At 33.6% G+C, this 14,898-nt stretch overlaps 1 protein-coding gene across 5 annotated transcripts in view; it reads left to right on the plus strand.

Annotated features, from left to right (window-relative positions):
* The window catches only part of CNKSR2 (connector enhancer of kinase suppressor of Ras 2), a 296,118-nt gene that overhangs the window by 227,627 nt on the left and 53,593 nt on the right, over positions 1–14,898 (plus strand). For all 5 annotated transcript variants that reach the window (XM_003791903.3, XM_012806405.1, XM_003791904.3 and 2 more), the window contains 4 exons: positions 6,335–6,383; positions 6,802–6,974; positions 9,510–9,583; positions 9,874–9,945. In XM_003791903.3, coding sequence (XP_003791951.1) covers positions 6,335–6,383; positions 6,802–6,974; positions 9,510–9,583; positions 9,874–9,945 — 368 coding nt within the window. The remainder of the gene's footprint in view (positions 1–6,334; positions 6,384–6,801; positions 6,975–9,509; positions 9,584–9,873; positions 9,946–14,898) is intronic.

The following is a 14,898-nucleotide window of genomic DNA, read 5'->3' on the forward strand; positions in this document are numbered from 1 at the left end:
ATGGGATATTTGGCATAATCTAAGAATTTTAGTTAACCAGTTTGATGAAAATATCTCAAATTGTGTATCAAAATACCACACTGTACCCCATGTTTGCATTGTAGCACACAGCTATGATTTCATAAAAAATAAAAGGAATTTTAAGTGTAGCTAGAACAAAAATAGCAAAGGAGAGAGCACTAAGCAAAGGTAACAGAGGAACAGATCATGTGGGGCCTTCAAGGTCATTAAAAGGATATGATATATTCAGAGTTAGATGAGAAATTATTAGAGAGTTTTGCATATAAGAATAACATGATATACAAATGACTTAATAAAAAAAATTTAAAAAATAATAACATGATTCAAGTCATATTTAGCAGAATCATTCTGGATCTTGTGTTAAAATTCAAGGGAGTAAGAGTGGAAGCAGGGAACGCAGTTAGGAGATATTTAAGTAATCAAGGTAAGAGATGATGGTGGCTTAGACCCGGGTAGTAGTAGTAGAGGTATATTGTGAATACATTTTGAAGACAGTAGTGATAAAACTTGATGATGGATTGGTTATGGAGTGTAAAAAAAAAAAGAAAAGACTCTAAGATTTTGTACGTGAACCACAAGGGAGGAAAAAATGGGATTAACCTTTTACTAAGGTATAGAAGACTATAGGAAGAGATTTGGTCAACAAATGTTACACATAGACATTATGAGCTAAATTTTATACATGTTAAGTCTATTTAGTTAGATAGCCTTTAGCTCACTCAAATCTTTGCTAGTGATAGGAATTCATAACTAGGCTCGGCACCCATAGCACAGTGATTATGGAGCCAACCACATACACTGAGGCTGGCAGGTTGGAACCCAACCCAAGCCAGCTACACAACAATGACAACTGCAACAAAAAATAGTCAGGCATTGTGGCAAGCACCTGTAGTCTCAGCTGCTCGGGAGGCTGAGGAAAGAGAATCACTTAAGCCCAAGAGTTTGAAGTTGCTGTGAGCTGTGACACAACAGCACTTTACCAAGGGTAACATAGTGAGACTCTGTCTCAAAAAATAAAAAAAAAAATTCATAGCTAAATGAATTAGAGTTTGTAGAACATTCTCTGAAAATTCAGAGCACTTTATTTCACCCAGATGCTCACTATAATAAACAGAAAGTGCTAATGAAGGCATTAGGAAGATTTTAATGAATGTTTAGGAAATAAGATGAAGGCACAATTGTTAAGAGAAATGGCCTTTAAAAATGCTTACAGAATGAATCAATTTTGGGTGGCTTATAAGCATTATAAGCTCTCACACCTACCTTACCACAGATACATAGCAATAAAAAAAGATATGATCATAATTAAAAAATGAGAACGAATTTCCAAGGACCAGAAGAAAAAATAAAAATGTTCAATGTCAGCTGAGAACTAAAGCTACATATCTGTTAGACTCTGACTCCAGAAAGAGGTGGAGATGACGGGGGTCTTCTCTAATGAGTATCAGAGAACAAACAGACTTCAGCTATGGTGGGAACCTTAAAATTGACTCACTGGGTGAAACCAACTGGAAGGAAAGGAGAGCTTCTTCACATATGAGTAAGGAGGTTGAATAAAAATACAACCAGAGCTAAATAAAGAGTTGAATAAAAATACAATTTACCAGAGGTAAAACTTGTGTAAAAGTGAATTCCTGGGTTTCAACAGGGAATAGAGACAGATGTTTACTCAGAACCCTGGGCCAAGCTGGACTGCATGGATAAGACAGCAACACATGCCTCCACTAAAATGCCTGCTTAGTATTTGAAGGCACTTGATGAATGGAGGCAAAAGACCACATAACTTAAATATGGAGGGATGAGTGCAAAAAGAAACTTCCTTTCAGGAAAAACCTCCCACTCTAGCTAAAATTCCAAAGCATCTAAAGAAAATGAATACTTTTTGAAAAGACAGTGAACTAAACAATCAAGTGATTCTTTCATCACTAAATGGAAATTATGAGAACTTCACAAAAATCCTTAAATTTTAAAATAAAAACAGAAAGATAAAAAAAATGCATATTCAGACTGGGCGTGGTGGCTCACGCCTGTAATCTTAGCACTCTAGAAGGCTGAGGTGGGTGGATTGCGGGAGTTTAGGAGTTCAAAACCAGTCTGACCAAGAGTGAGACTTCATCTCTAAACATAGCCAGGTGTTGTGCTGTGTGACTGTAGTCCCAGCTACTTGGGAGGCTGAGGCAAGAGAATCACTTAAGCCCAAGAATTTGAGGTTGCTGTGAGCTATGATGACACCATAGCACTCTACCAAGGGCAACAAAGTGAGACTCTGTCTCAAAAAAAAAAAAGATATTCAGAAGTGCCATTACCAACTACATATGAAAATGTAAAATGTATCCAGTGAATAAACACTCTATAGATAAGATAAACTTTAGATTTAATCAGAGAAAGAATTAGGAAATTGGAAAGACAGTAGAATGAATTCATCTAAAGAATATTGCAGAAATAGGAATGATTAAAAAATATGAAAGGTGCATGGAAGATAAATTGAGAGGCATCAGCATATATCTAAAGTGGGGGGGAAAAAGAGAGGCTGGTAAAGACCGTTTGAAGAGATAATGCCTGAGAATTTTCAGAATTAAATAACACTCTCAGTGCAACACAAAGAATGCCAAATAGGATTGAGTAGGATAAGTTATAACCCAGACATATCATAGTGAAACTGTAGAATATTAGGGGTATAGAGAAAAGTATATAAATTACAGAGTGACTATAACAAATGACAGAACTATAGAAGTCTTATGAGAAAAAATAGATACCAAAAGAAAATAATGTATTCAAATTGTTGAGGCAAAATCATTTTCAACTCAGAATTTTATATCCAACCAAGCTATTTAAAAGTGATGGATTTTCAGACGTAAACTAAAATAGTTTTCCACTCACAGACTGCTAAGAAAAAAACTTCAAAAAGATATACTTGAGCATAAATATGGAAGAAGTGTTATTGGAAGCGAATATGAAACATATGGAAGTAAGATTGGGTATCGGTTTTTATCCTCATGAGACAAATATTCATCTTTATGAATACAAAGATTCTGGGCCCCTTTTTTAGTTAGTTGTCATAGCACCTTATATGATCCCCTGTGTTATCCATCATAGTCATATATATGTCTGTTCTTTTTTTTCTCCAGATTCCTCATTTTTTAAATTTCAGATTATTATAGGGGTATATGTGTTTTGGTTACATAGTTTGCTTTTATAAGGTCAAAGTCAGTTATAGGTGTGTCCTTCACCCAGAAAACATGCATTATATCCACTGTGCTCTGTGTACCCTATAATGGGCGAGAGAGAGCACAGGAAACCTATATGCACATTTCTATAGACTTTACAGGTATCTTTTTTCCTTACTGATCTGGCTATATCTCCTTGGTGTGTCACTGTTAATACATCTTAGCTACAAATTCAACTATATATTGAGTCCTGTGAATGTTAGCAAATCATGGATCATGTGGGTGGTCTTGGGGACCTCTGAAACAGCATATGTACAAAGGTCCTTTACAAACTTATATTAGAAACTATTCATCATTCATACATAGAAATAAGTGCCTGACAGTGAAACTTTCTTCATGTCATCAGCAACAGTGTGCATTCTCCAGGTGCAAGTTTATGACCTTCTATAGTCTTTCTAATAGAATTGATGCAATTCATATATTCTCAGTGACAAAAATTTAATTGGCACCATTTTTTTCAGTTTTAAGTATATGGTACAAAATTTAATAAGGGCAAGGCATTAAAGTACAGACTTATAGAATTTAGCCTTCGCCTTTCTCTCCTTCCCCCTACTTGAATTTCATTGAGTTTTGCTTTCATATGAGCAACTAGGCATTGATCAACTATTTCCAATTTAGTATTGAGTACAGGTGGTATTTATTTTTCCATTCTTGCAATACTCCATTTAGGGGAATGGATAAATTCCCACCTAATGGATACACTGCATGGATATAAAAGCAAATATTCAGTGCCCCAGGTAGGCGAAACCGTCTTATCATTCAGGCAAGTTTTGTATCAGTTTAGGAAATTGTTTACCAGCCAGATTCCCAGCTGCCAACCAAGAACCAACCCTATAAGTAGGCCCCTCTGACACAGCAGCCTCAGGGATGCTATGTTAACTCTTTTCTGTGCAAAGACTTAACTTTAAAGTTTTAATAGATTTTTCATTACCTTCAAAAGCATATAATTAAATTTCTCATTTTAAAAAATGTCAAGTCACTTGGAAAAGTAATGAAATTTCTCTTAAGAGAACTCTTTTTTTTTGAGAACTCTGTTTTTATATTTATAATATCTACTAAAGACATCTAAGGCTTTCCTTCCTTGAATGATGGGTAAATCTATGTTGAATGCCTAGGCGTTCTCAGATTTCAATAGTACATACACTGATTATAATAAGTAATCATGATCTTTATTAAAATATGTTGATATGGAAAGAAAAAGAATATTGTTAAAAAGAAAACCTGGAGAGCATAAAACATGTTTTTGTGTACATTACTCAAGTAGACCTTCGGGTTCTAAGGGATAACATGCAAAAAGCATAGGAGGTACATTATGTAACCTAGTTCTTTTAAGCTGTCTGTTATTCATGTAGCTTTCTGAAAACAAACCACCTCCATCTTTGTCATTTTTCAAAATAATGAGCTGTAAAACTATAATGATTAGTTGTGGAAGCTCAAAAGGAAAAAAACACAATCAGTAATTTTGCAGAACAGTTTAGGGAAAATAACTATATGTAAATTAACTATACTTAAGCACACTACCCTGAGTTATTATTTGAGTCATTATTTTGAAGCAAAGTGCACTCAAGAAAATCAGCACAACATAATGGTTTTCTCTTTTATGTTTTCTCTCAAAATTCAATTGTGAATTTCTATAACTTTGGATGCTACAAAGTTTGATGTGTACATAAATACACACATATCTAAGATTTATCTCCATATATATGTATACAGATACCAAATGTATACATATTTATAGTGCTTTAACACTTGGGTGATTATTTCTGAGATACACTATATGTCAGTCAATTAAGAGTGCTACCCGTCCATAATATTCATTAGATTTATGTAAATCATATATAGAACAAAAATTACTAATATAAGTAGAGTGTTATTTAATGAATAAAGGTAATAAATAATAGTGTCACAAAAGACAAATTTATTATTTTAAAAGGTGACAAAATTTTAGAACAAAATCTAGTTGCCCCTTACCAATATATCTTTATAAAGAAAAAGAAGAATCTATTACCTAAAATTCATTTTGAAGGAGTATGTGTGAATTCAAAGCACACATTTAATCTCTTATCTCTCTTAGCTAATCATGCAAACATAATTAATCTTACTACAATAGTGAACAATTTAGCTTAGTATACTATTTGGAGCCAGTGACTTATAGTCATTAATTTAAAGCTAGATCAGTCAATACAGCTGTGGATTTTTCTCTAGACCTGTTAGGCTATTCCAGTATTTAGCATAGAGTAAACAAATAGTAACTGGATGGATATTTAGCTAGGCAGGTATGGTACAGGGAACATGGTTCAGTGGAATGATTATAATGATGTCCCATGGAAACAAAGTGGAAGGAGAGAAATACAGGCACAAGAGGGCAGTAAGGTCAATGAATTGGATGCCTCAGTGAAGAATTTAAAACTTGAGAAAGTAATTTATAGATGTTGGAGGCGGTGGCTGGAGTATGCTTAAGATATCAAACATACAGTCATGGAGGTGGGTAGCTGAGGAATAGGAAGATAAATATCACTAGAGATGAAAGACTGAGGAGCCAAGGTGCTGACATCATCTACATGAAGATTAGTCACCAATAACAGCGACAGAAGTAGACATGAAAAGAAAATATTGATCTATGTGCTGAAATATTTAAGGACTAAGGGAATAGGAGATCAGTAGGGGATTGTAGCTAATATGATGAACTTCAAGGAAGCAAGAGTTAGTCATATTTGCCTGTCTTCTTAATAAGATTTTGTGAGAATCAAATGAGATACTGTCTGAGAAAGCACAATAAACACCTAAGAAAGGTACAAAGGGGTGTGTGTATAAGTGAAAGCCCTTAGTTTTATAAGTGTTTTGTGCCCTGGTTTCTCTACCTACAAAATAAGGCAAATACAATATCCTCTTCTGCTTCCTGGGAGATTAGAAAGTTAAATGATACAATATATATGAACTTGTTTTGAGGCTATGGAAAAAGGAAATTTTTTCCCTGATGTAGGTTTAGAGTCATCATTTAGTTTTTGAGAGTTCTATGTTGCATGCTACTGCTCCAGATTGCTCTCTGAGCATCAGGTAACATTCTTTCTTATCTTTGATTTCAGACATTTCAGCAGTCCTCTCTGCAGCACAAATCAAAGAAGAAAAACAAAGGTAAGAAAAGGAAATGAAACCTTTACCTGCTTATTTTGCACTTTGATAATCAACCAGCACACTTCACTCATCCCCTCTTGCCTGAACCCAGTGTGGTTTGGAAAGAGCACAATGTCTAGTGCAAGAGCTGCCGAGACTGGCTCCTTCTCAGCTCAGTTATAATACAAGGTACCTTTTACATCAAATGATCTCAAAAAAATTTGAGACTGGGATTATACACTTTAGATTAAATTGTGTGTCATTTATGTAGGGGGAAAAATGTTAGATTTTCGTGTTTTTCTATTCTAATACAATGTGAAAATAAGAATTTTAAAAGTTGCTAAGTACCCAGACTTACTTTGGGGATCTATAGATTAATCCTCCACCTTCATACCTTTTTCAAAATTGAAAGAGCATTTCCACCCACTGTTATCTTTAGGTCCCATAGCAGGCAAGAGCAAAAGACGAATTTCTTGCAAAGATCTTGGCCGTGGTGACTGTGAGGGCTGGCTTTGGAAAAAGAAAGATGCGAAGAGTTATTTTTCACAGAAATGGAAGAAATACTGGTTCGTCCTAAAGGATGCATCCCTATACTGGTATATCAATGAGGAGGTAAGAGGAAGCGTGTTTTGTTTTCTCATCCCTTCTCTGTCTTTAATCAAAAGGATCACTATTTGGGGACATATTTTTAAATCATATAAACCTTACAGCCAATTCATGAGACGTCTACTAGTTATTTTTTTTACCCAGCCTATTAAAATGATTGCATTTGGGGGTTTTAGAAAGATAGTCTCGATTATACTAATGTACCGACATATCTGAAGCACAAAGTATAGTAAAAATTCTATATATCTAACTAAAAATATCAAGTTAATTCAAGCAATAGCTTAACTAAAAGGATTATACATCGAAATTTGATATGGATTTTAAAATGTCTTATTTTTGTTCAAAGTTTTACATTGTTTCTGCTTATTTTGGGGGAGATGGAGAAGCCCTTTAGTAATTTAAGTAAATTAATATCACCTGAATTGATTTCAGGTTTTCTGAAAAAATGAAGTAGTAGACTAGTTTTGAAATTTGCAAGTATTAATTTTGCTTGGCCTAACTAGGGGGAAAGCGGAATATATCATACATTTATTATTATGATTTTCTGGGATTTTTTAATATAGCAGATGTATATCTAGAATAATCATATCACAACCTATCACATACCTCAACAGATAGGATAAGAGTATGCCTTAGCCAGTGTTATTGCCTTTACTGTACTTTTGCTTTGATTCTTTGGGTATAGACATCGATCAGCTCAATTTATTAGTATTTTTTAACAATTATTTCTACTGTTATTTTATAAAAAAGGTACATGGTGTAGTGGAATGCGCTGGCTGAATAGTCTTATATAAATACTATTATGTTAAGGCATTCATCAATTTCCATTTGAAGATTAAGTGTTGAAATACAATTTAATAACATTATTATGTCTAAGATTATAACACTACTAGAGAACTTTATGTTCCTTTGATAGACTTTTGTGTTATATTCCATTTAAAATAGTAGACTTAGGGATCACATTGAGTCACTATGTTTCAGTTTCCTCATCTGCAAAATCAGAGAAATAATTATGTTATCTCACTGGGCTATTATACAAATGAAATGAATCAACACCTGTTACATGCTAAGTAAATATACACTATTAGTAATATTTTTCAAATATTATAAACCTCTTATTTCATTAGTAAAATCTTGAATTACTATTTTGCTACTTAACAAAAATGTCTATATTACTCATATAAAAAGATGCGGTTGTTTTCTATACTTTTGATATTTTTGTGGTGATCACACAATTATCTGAAATATCCTCTACTTCACTAAGTATGGTTTATTTTAAATATAGTAGACATATAAGTTTAACTATATTGCATTTAGCAGATACTAGATTAAATTCTTTTCATATACCAAACATGTATTATCAAGATATAGTATCTCTGTTTCTCTTTATTGTAAGGTCACTTGTAGATTTGTCTTCTATATACTAGATTGTATTATATCTTTCAAAGTTTAAATGATGAAAAACTGAGACCTCTTTTTGTTCATTCAGCGAGTTTTTGTTAGTGTTTTAGCCTTATAAGGACTATATACTATGAAAAAATGTATACTACAGTACATGTTTTAAGAAATGCCTTAGTGTAATTTTTTTAGGAGAAATGTAAAAATCCCTTATGACATCATTATGGGAAGATAACTACCCCCAAAGTATTTAAAATTATTTAGTTAATAACATCAAAAATAACATAACATAGAAATTAAGTTGAGATGAAGATGTGATCTCACTTGATTGTAATATATAAGGAACTATGGACTGGTACAACACAGATCAAATAAAAGTTCGAGATAGCAACAATGTGAGGATCCTGACTGTGAGCAGGAGAAGGAGCATAGCCATTAAATGGTTTAGCCAAAGGTAGTCTTAGCTTAGTTGAGATAACTTGTATCTAACAAGGGGTAATTCTCTTACCTTATTTTTCTATCCAGCATTAGAGAAAGGAGGATTTTATTCAATTTCCCAGGTGAAAAATAACCTTTATACACACATATATATAGCATGTACCCCAACCAGATATTTGAAAATCAAGTTGAGTTGTTGTATTTGTAAGGTCTTAAATAAACAAAATAGTTGTGATACAGTTAGAAAAAATTTAATTCAGCTTTGATAAAATATTTTCTGCAAGGAAATTAAATTAGTAGACATCCTTATATTTTTCTCTGAACAATAAAAATAATAGAAAATAGTGAACTGAAAATGTGGACTACAGTTATTTTATGTTATTAGAGTATATATACATTCTGACCAGAAAATAACTTATAAAACATATTTCACTTTGAGAATTAAAGTATTTTGTATCCTCATTTTCATATAAAAAGGAATTTTTAAAATTCCATACATACTTTAATTAGTATTGTAAGTGTTCAAGATAATGCCTTCATTTTATGGGCTAACAGGTAAGAGTGGAATTCTAATCTTTAAAATGTCAAATTTAAGGAATTAAATGAACAGATTTATGATTGTAGATATTTAAGGCATACGTATACAGTATCGTTAGCCTAAAACCTTTGCATATAATAGCCTAAACGAGAGTGTTGCCTCTTTAGGATGAAAAAGCAGAAGGATTCATCAGTCTGCCTGAATTTAAAATTGATAGAGCCAGTGAATGCCGCAAGAAATAGTAAGTTGATTTTATTTGGGGAGAGGGAGAGAAGGGAAAGGGTTTATTTTCTTTAAAAATCAAGTTTTAAATTATAGTTTGCTCATCTAATGTTTTCAAATTGAGGTAATAGGAAAGCAGTTTTGTGGCCAGAAAATTGAATTTTTACTGATTTCTGTCATCATGGCAGAATCATTATGTATATGAACTTAGGTTAGATATTGAGGCAATTTGACCCACAAGAATTATTTGGTTCGAACTTACTTTACAATTTGTAGTAAAAATAAATGTACTTTTGTTTCCTCTTTCAGTGCATTTAAAGCCTGTCATCCTAAAATCAAAAGCTTTTATTTTGCTGCTGAACATCTTGATGATATGAACAGGTAAAGTATTACTTAAATTTTGAAGTATGTAGAGATCAGTTCAGCCTAGAATTCTATGTTTTCTATAGTAATACTTAGAAAATAACATAACTGAAGTTTCTAGATCTATCAGTTTAAAATAAAATGAACCCAGCTATAGCTCTATGCAGGCATACCTAATTTTAAGGAAGAGCATTTTAAAAGTCAAAAGAAACTTATTAACTATTTTTCAAGTTTACCAAATCCATATACAGGCAAAAAAATATACTACACAAGGATTTTTTTAAGTTGATGTCAAGAATATGTCTTAAATTTATTCTCAGATGGGGAATAATAATATCCATAAAACTTTCTAGTCCAATTTTAGATAGATGTCTGTCTCAATAATTCAAGCCTAAGCAAAGTTAATATTTCTTTCTGTCACCTTTCATCTATCACCTGACAGCACCATACAGCCAACTGAATAGATAGCTCTGTGGTGTCTCAGAGAAAATCTGTATGTTTGTTCTCTGACATCATCTACCACATTCTGTTTTGTGTTTCTGCTTTAGCTTTTATGAGTTTTATGCTTCCTTTTTTTTCCTTTCCTTTCCCTTCTTTCTTTTCTAGAATAGTAGAAATTGGATTTAAGTTTCAACAGCCAGTACATATTCCATATATAACCTGCCTACAATTAGGGAGCAACAGCAATAGAATAGTGCTCAAAAGCATGGACTTTGGAACCAAACTGCTTAATAGCTTTACCACTTATTAGTTTTGTGACCTTGAACAAAGAACTTGACCTCTTCATTCCTGTTATTGTCCCTCTGTACAATATATGGGTAGGGATAATAACCATCCCAACCCCAGCTCTACCACTTACTAGCTATGAGATAATAGACAAGCAACTTAACCTCTATATGCTGGGTTGCTGACCCTTTAATAAAATGGGAATAATAACCATCCTTATCAGTAGGACTTTTGTAAAGAGTAAAGCAGCACACATAATGGGCCTATATCAATGCCCACTAAATTGTAAGTGCTATGTAAGTGTTGGTGCATTCTATATTTTTTTTGAATATTTTGTGTTCTTACCCCATTTACCTTTCTTTGTGTGTCTTTAAAAAATTGTAACCAAATATTTTTGAGCACAAAATTGTGTAGCTGCATAAATGTTCTTGAACACACTAAATGAACACTTAATATGTTTTTATAAGTAATTTTGTTCTTTGAAATGTGAGAGTACAAGCAGGGTTTTTCTAAAGCAAAGATATAAATACAAGGAAATGGCACAGTGTTGGGAACATTTGATTAAATCTTTTATTATTAATAAGGGAACTGAAACTTTCACGTAGTTTTCACAATCTTCTCTTGATTTATATGTATAACTTGCCATTCTTGAAATTTTGCACTACACAATCAGAATTTGGAGAGCTTTTTCTCCTTATTCTCAAAATGAAAGTGTTTATTCATATGCACATGGAGGGGGAGCAGTGTATTCCTCTGTTTTGTGTTTTAATTATTTTGTAATTCTACTGTTCTACTTACTATCCATGTTAAGCTCAATACCCTTGGGATAAATACAAAGGATTTACATCATGACCAAACTGAAAATGAGTGGCATACATGAGCATATCCTATCTTACAAAATAGATGCACTAGAAGCCAGTCCCCTCTAGGAATTAACTCAATTTAGTCATTTTTGATACATGTTAATCAGGGTCTTTTTAAGCTTAGAAATTTCCTGTTTAAAAATGCATTTTGATAAACTATAAATCCCTTCTTGGCCTCCATTCCCCATCCCATGTTAGCAGTAACTTCAAAAAGATGCTGATGTCACTGCTCTTCCCTAATACTCCTCTAGATATATCTGGTCCTGTATGTCACAAAAGCTAAACCAAATACATATGGTTCATTTTACTACTTTTTCTAAGAAAAAGAAATGAACCTGATCAAAAATGTCATCTTCACATTATACATTTGAAAGTGCTGTTTTATGTAAGGCTTACCATGGTGTACATCAACTTTCAAAATTAAATTGTTCCAAAATACTGATTGTTTTTTAAACTTAATGAAGTTTTATTGTTTTGCTTTATATTTTCCTTTTATTAATCATCCTATTCTTAATGTCTACTTTCAATAGGCACATTTTTAAAAGTTACTTGTTAATAGAAGGGGAGAAGTGTTAGAGCTAAAAATATTCATAGAGAATTAATGATAGGGAGAAACACCCACCTACAGTTTTGTTCAGTCACCTGGTGATTACATAATAGCAAGATGATCTGCTGCGTGTAGATTTGTTCCATGTGTAATCTTCTAACAGCATATATCTAAGTCTTCAAGAGGTGATATATTTATAAAAATAATTATAATTACAGTAAATACATGCTTTATCTGATTATTACATAATATTTTAAGCGTTAGCATATCTGCCTTTTATGAAAACACACCATGGTACAGAGAAATATATTTTTCTTTTCCCAATTAAAAGAAACATAATGCCAGTGGTGATGGGACCTAGTAACTGGAGTTAAAAAGTAATCCTTAAATTTAATTTCATTCTATAAAATTGGAGTACACACACAGATATACCCAAATAAATGTGTATATTTATGCACATATACACACACAGAGAATATCTTAAAATCTCACCTTCTGTTTTTGAGCAGCTGTAAGTTTGATTGTGAGTCAAATTGCAGAAGCATTTTTGAGCACCCCACTACCATACATCTGTTCCATCAGAAATGAGCATTGAAACATTTTTTTAAAAATGATCCTTTTCTGGTCTGTGTAAAATCTATGGAGAAAAAAATAAAACATCATATTTCTCAAGTATTCTGAAGACTTAGACTGCTGAATTTGTTTGGCCTATACATTCCTTAGCATGTCAGTGCAGTATGTTCTTGTAAGGACTCACCAATTTCTACTTAGTAATTATTATTTACATATTTTTCTCATAGTTTATTTCTCTCTCAACATATTATTCTGTACCAATTCTGGGCATCTCATTAGAATGTTCACTGTAGGCCCAGTATTCTCTTACATATATTTTTTGTTTTAAAAGCATTGGTGGTATGGTAAGTTATTCTATTTAAACATGATAATAAAGATCTTTCCCATCAATATATTGAAAAGATTCTAAACTCAATATTGTGTCACTGACCACCTTACCTAAAATAGCCTCCTCTGATCCCTAGTATCTTTGTCATTCTAATTTTTTGCCTGCTTGTTTTTTCAAAATAGCATTTGCTCCAACTTTAAATGTTTATTTGTATCCCTCCTTCTTGTCTATCTCCCCCACTTCATGATAGGCATCATGAAGGCAGGTACTTTGTTCTTTTCTTTTCCTCTGACCTATATAGGCTCTTAATAAATATTTTTTGAATCAGTTAATGAATATATGTCTGCTTTCATAGTAGCCTAAATATACCAAATCATAAGTGTAACCTAATTATATCAGTATCTTCTAACTGAAGCCTAAAGGATAAGTTTATCCAAAACAGCACCAACAATCATGTAATATTTAGTCTTTTGTGGCTCTATATAGTGGCCTGGGTATAATCCACATACTTTTTAAAGAATTTTTGTTGTTTACAGAATTTTCCTTCTGAAAAGTAGTTTAATATTTTAATTGTTTTAGGAAAGTCAGCAATTCTAGATTTCACTGAAGGCAGGAACTATGTCTTATTTATTTCTGTGTCCCTAAAACGTAGCTCATTATTCAGCACATAGCAGGTACTAAATAAAGTTGTTGATTTGAAAAAATTTAGGAAACCCCTTTTTTTTTTTTTTTCTTTTGAGACAGAGCCTCAAGCTGTCCCCCTGGGTAGAGTGCCGTGGCATTACAGCTCACAGCAACCTCCAACTCCTGGGCTCAAGCGAGTCTCCTGCCTCCACCTCCCAAGTAGCTGGGACCACAGGCGCCCGCCACAACGCCCGGCTATTTTTTGGTTGCAGCCATCATTGTTGTTTGGCGGGTCCGGGCTGGGGATTTGAACCCGCCACCTTAGGTGTACGTGGCTGGCGCCCTAGCCGGTTGAGCTATAGGCGCCAAGCCAGGAAACCCCTTTTTAGTTTCCTGGTTCATCTCACAAGAATCTCTCTCTGTTTTTTTTTTTTTTTTTTTTGAGATAGAGTCTCACTTTGTCACCCTCAGTAGAGTCCTATGCTATCACGACTCACAGCAAACCTCTAACTCTTGGGCTCAAACAATTCTCTTGCCTCAGCCTCCCAGGTAGCTGGGACTATAGGCGCCCACTACAATGCCCAGCTACTTTTAGAGAAGAAGTTTCACTCAAGCTCAGGCTGGTCTTGAACTTGTGAGCTCAAACAATCCACCCACCTCGGCCTCACAGAGTGCTAGGATTACAGACGTGAGCAACTATGCCTGGTCAAGAGCCTCATTATTATTTAGACTTCCAATAAAATGAAATTTTAGTGACATTTTTTAAAGTAGCAAATACAAAGTACTGGATTCAAGGATAAGTTTCCCTTTAGTGGTATTATTATCATTTTTACCCAAAAAGTACCAGGCCAGTATTTTTCCCAGGAATCATAAGATTTGTCTTATAGTACAAATTTAACCCCTTTCTCATAATGAATGAGCTAAAGACTAGATTTTAATTTTGACCTTTTACTAATGATGAGAGTTATCTTTTTAAAAAGTTCTTTAGGCTCAGCGCCCGTAGCTCAATGGTCAGGGTGCCGGCCACATACACCAGGGCTTGTGGGTTCAAAACCAACCTGGGCCTGCTAAACAACAGTGGCAACTATAACAAAAAAATATCTAGGCTGTGGCAGGTGCCTGTAGTCCCACAGGCACTTAGGAGACTACTTGGGAGGCTGAGGCAAGAGAATTGCTTAAGCCCAAGACTTTGAAGTTGCTGGGAGCTATGACACCATGCACTCTACCTAGGGCAACATAGGGAGACTGTATCTCAGAAAAAAAAAAAAGGTTCTTTATCATGAAGTTGAGGTCTTATGGTTTATAATTAT

This window comes from Otolemur garnettii, unplaced genomic scaffold (genome assembly GCF_000181295.1).
Source record: "Otolemur garnettii isolate 467f Iridium unplaced genomic scaffold, OtoGar3 scaffold00051, whole genome shotgun sequence".
Lineage (NCBI taxonomy): Eukaryota > Metazoa > Chordata > Mammalia > Primates > Galagidae > Otolemur > Otolemur garnettii.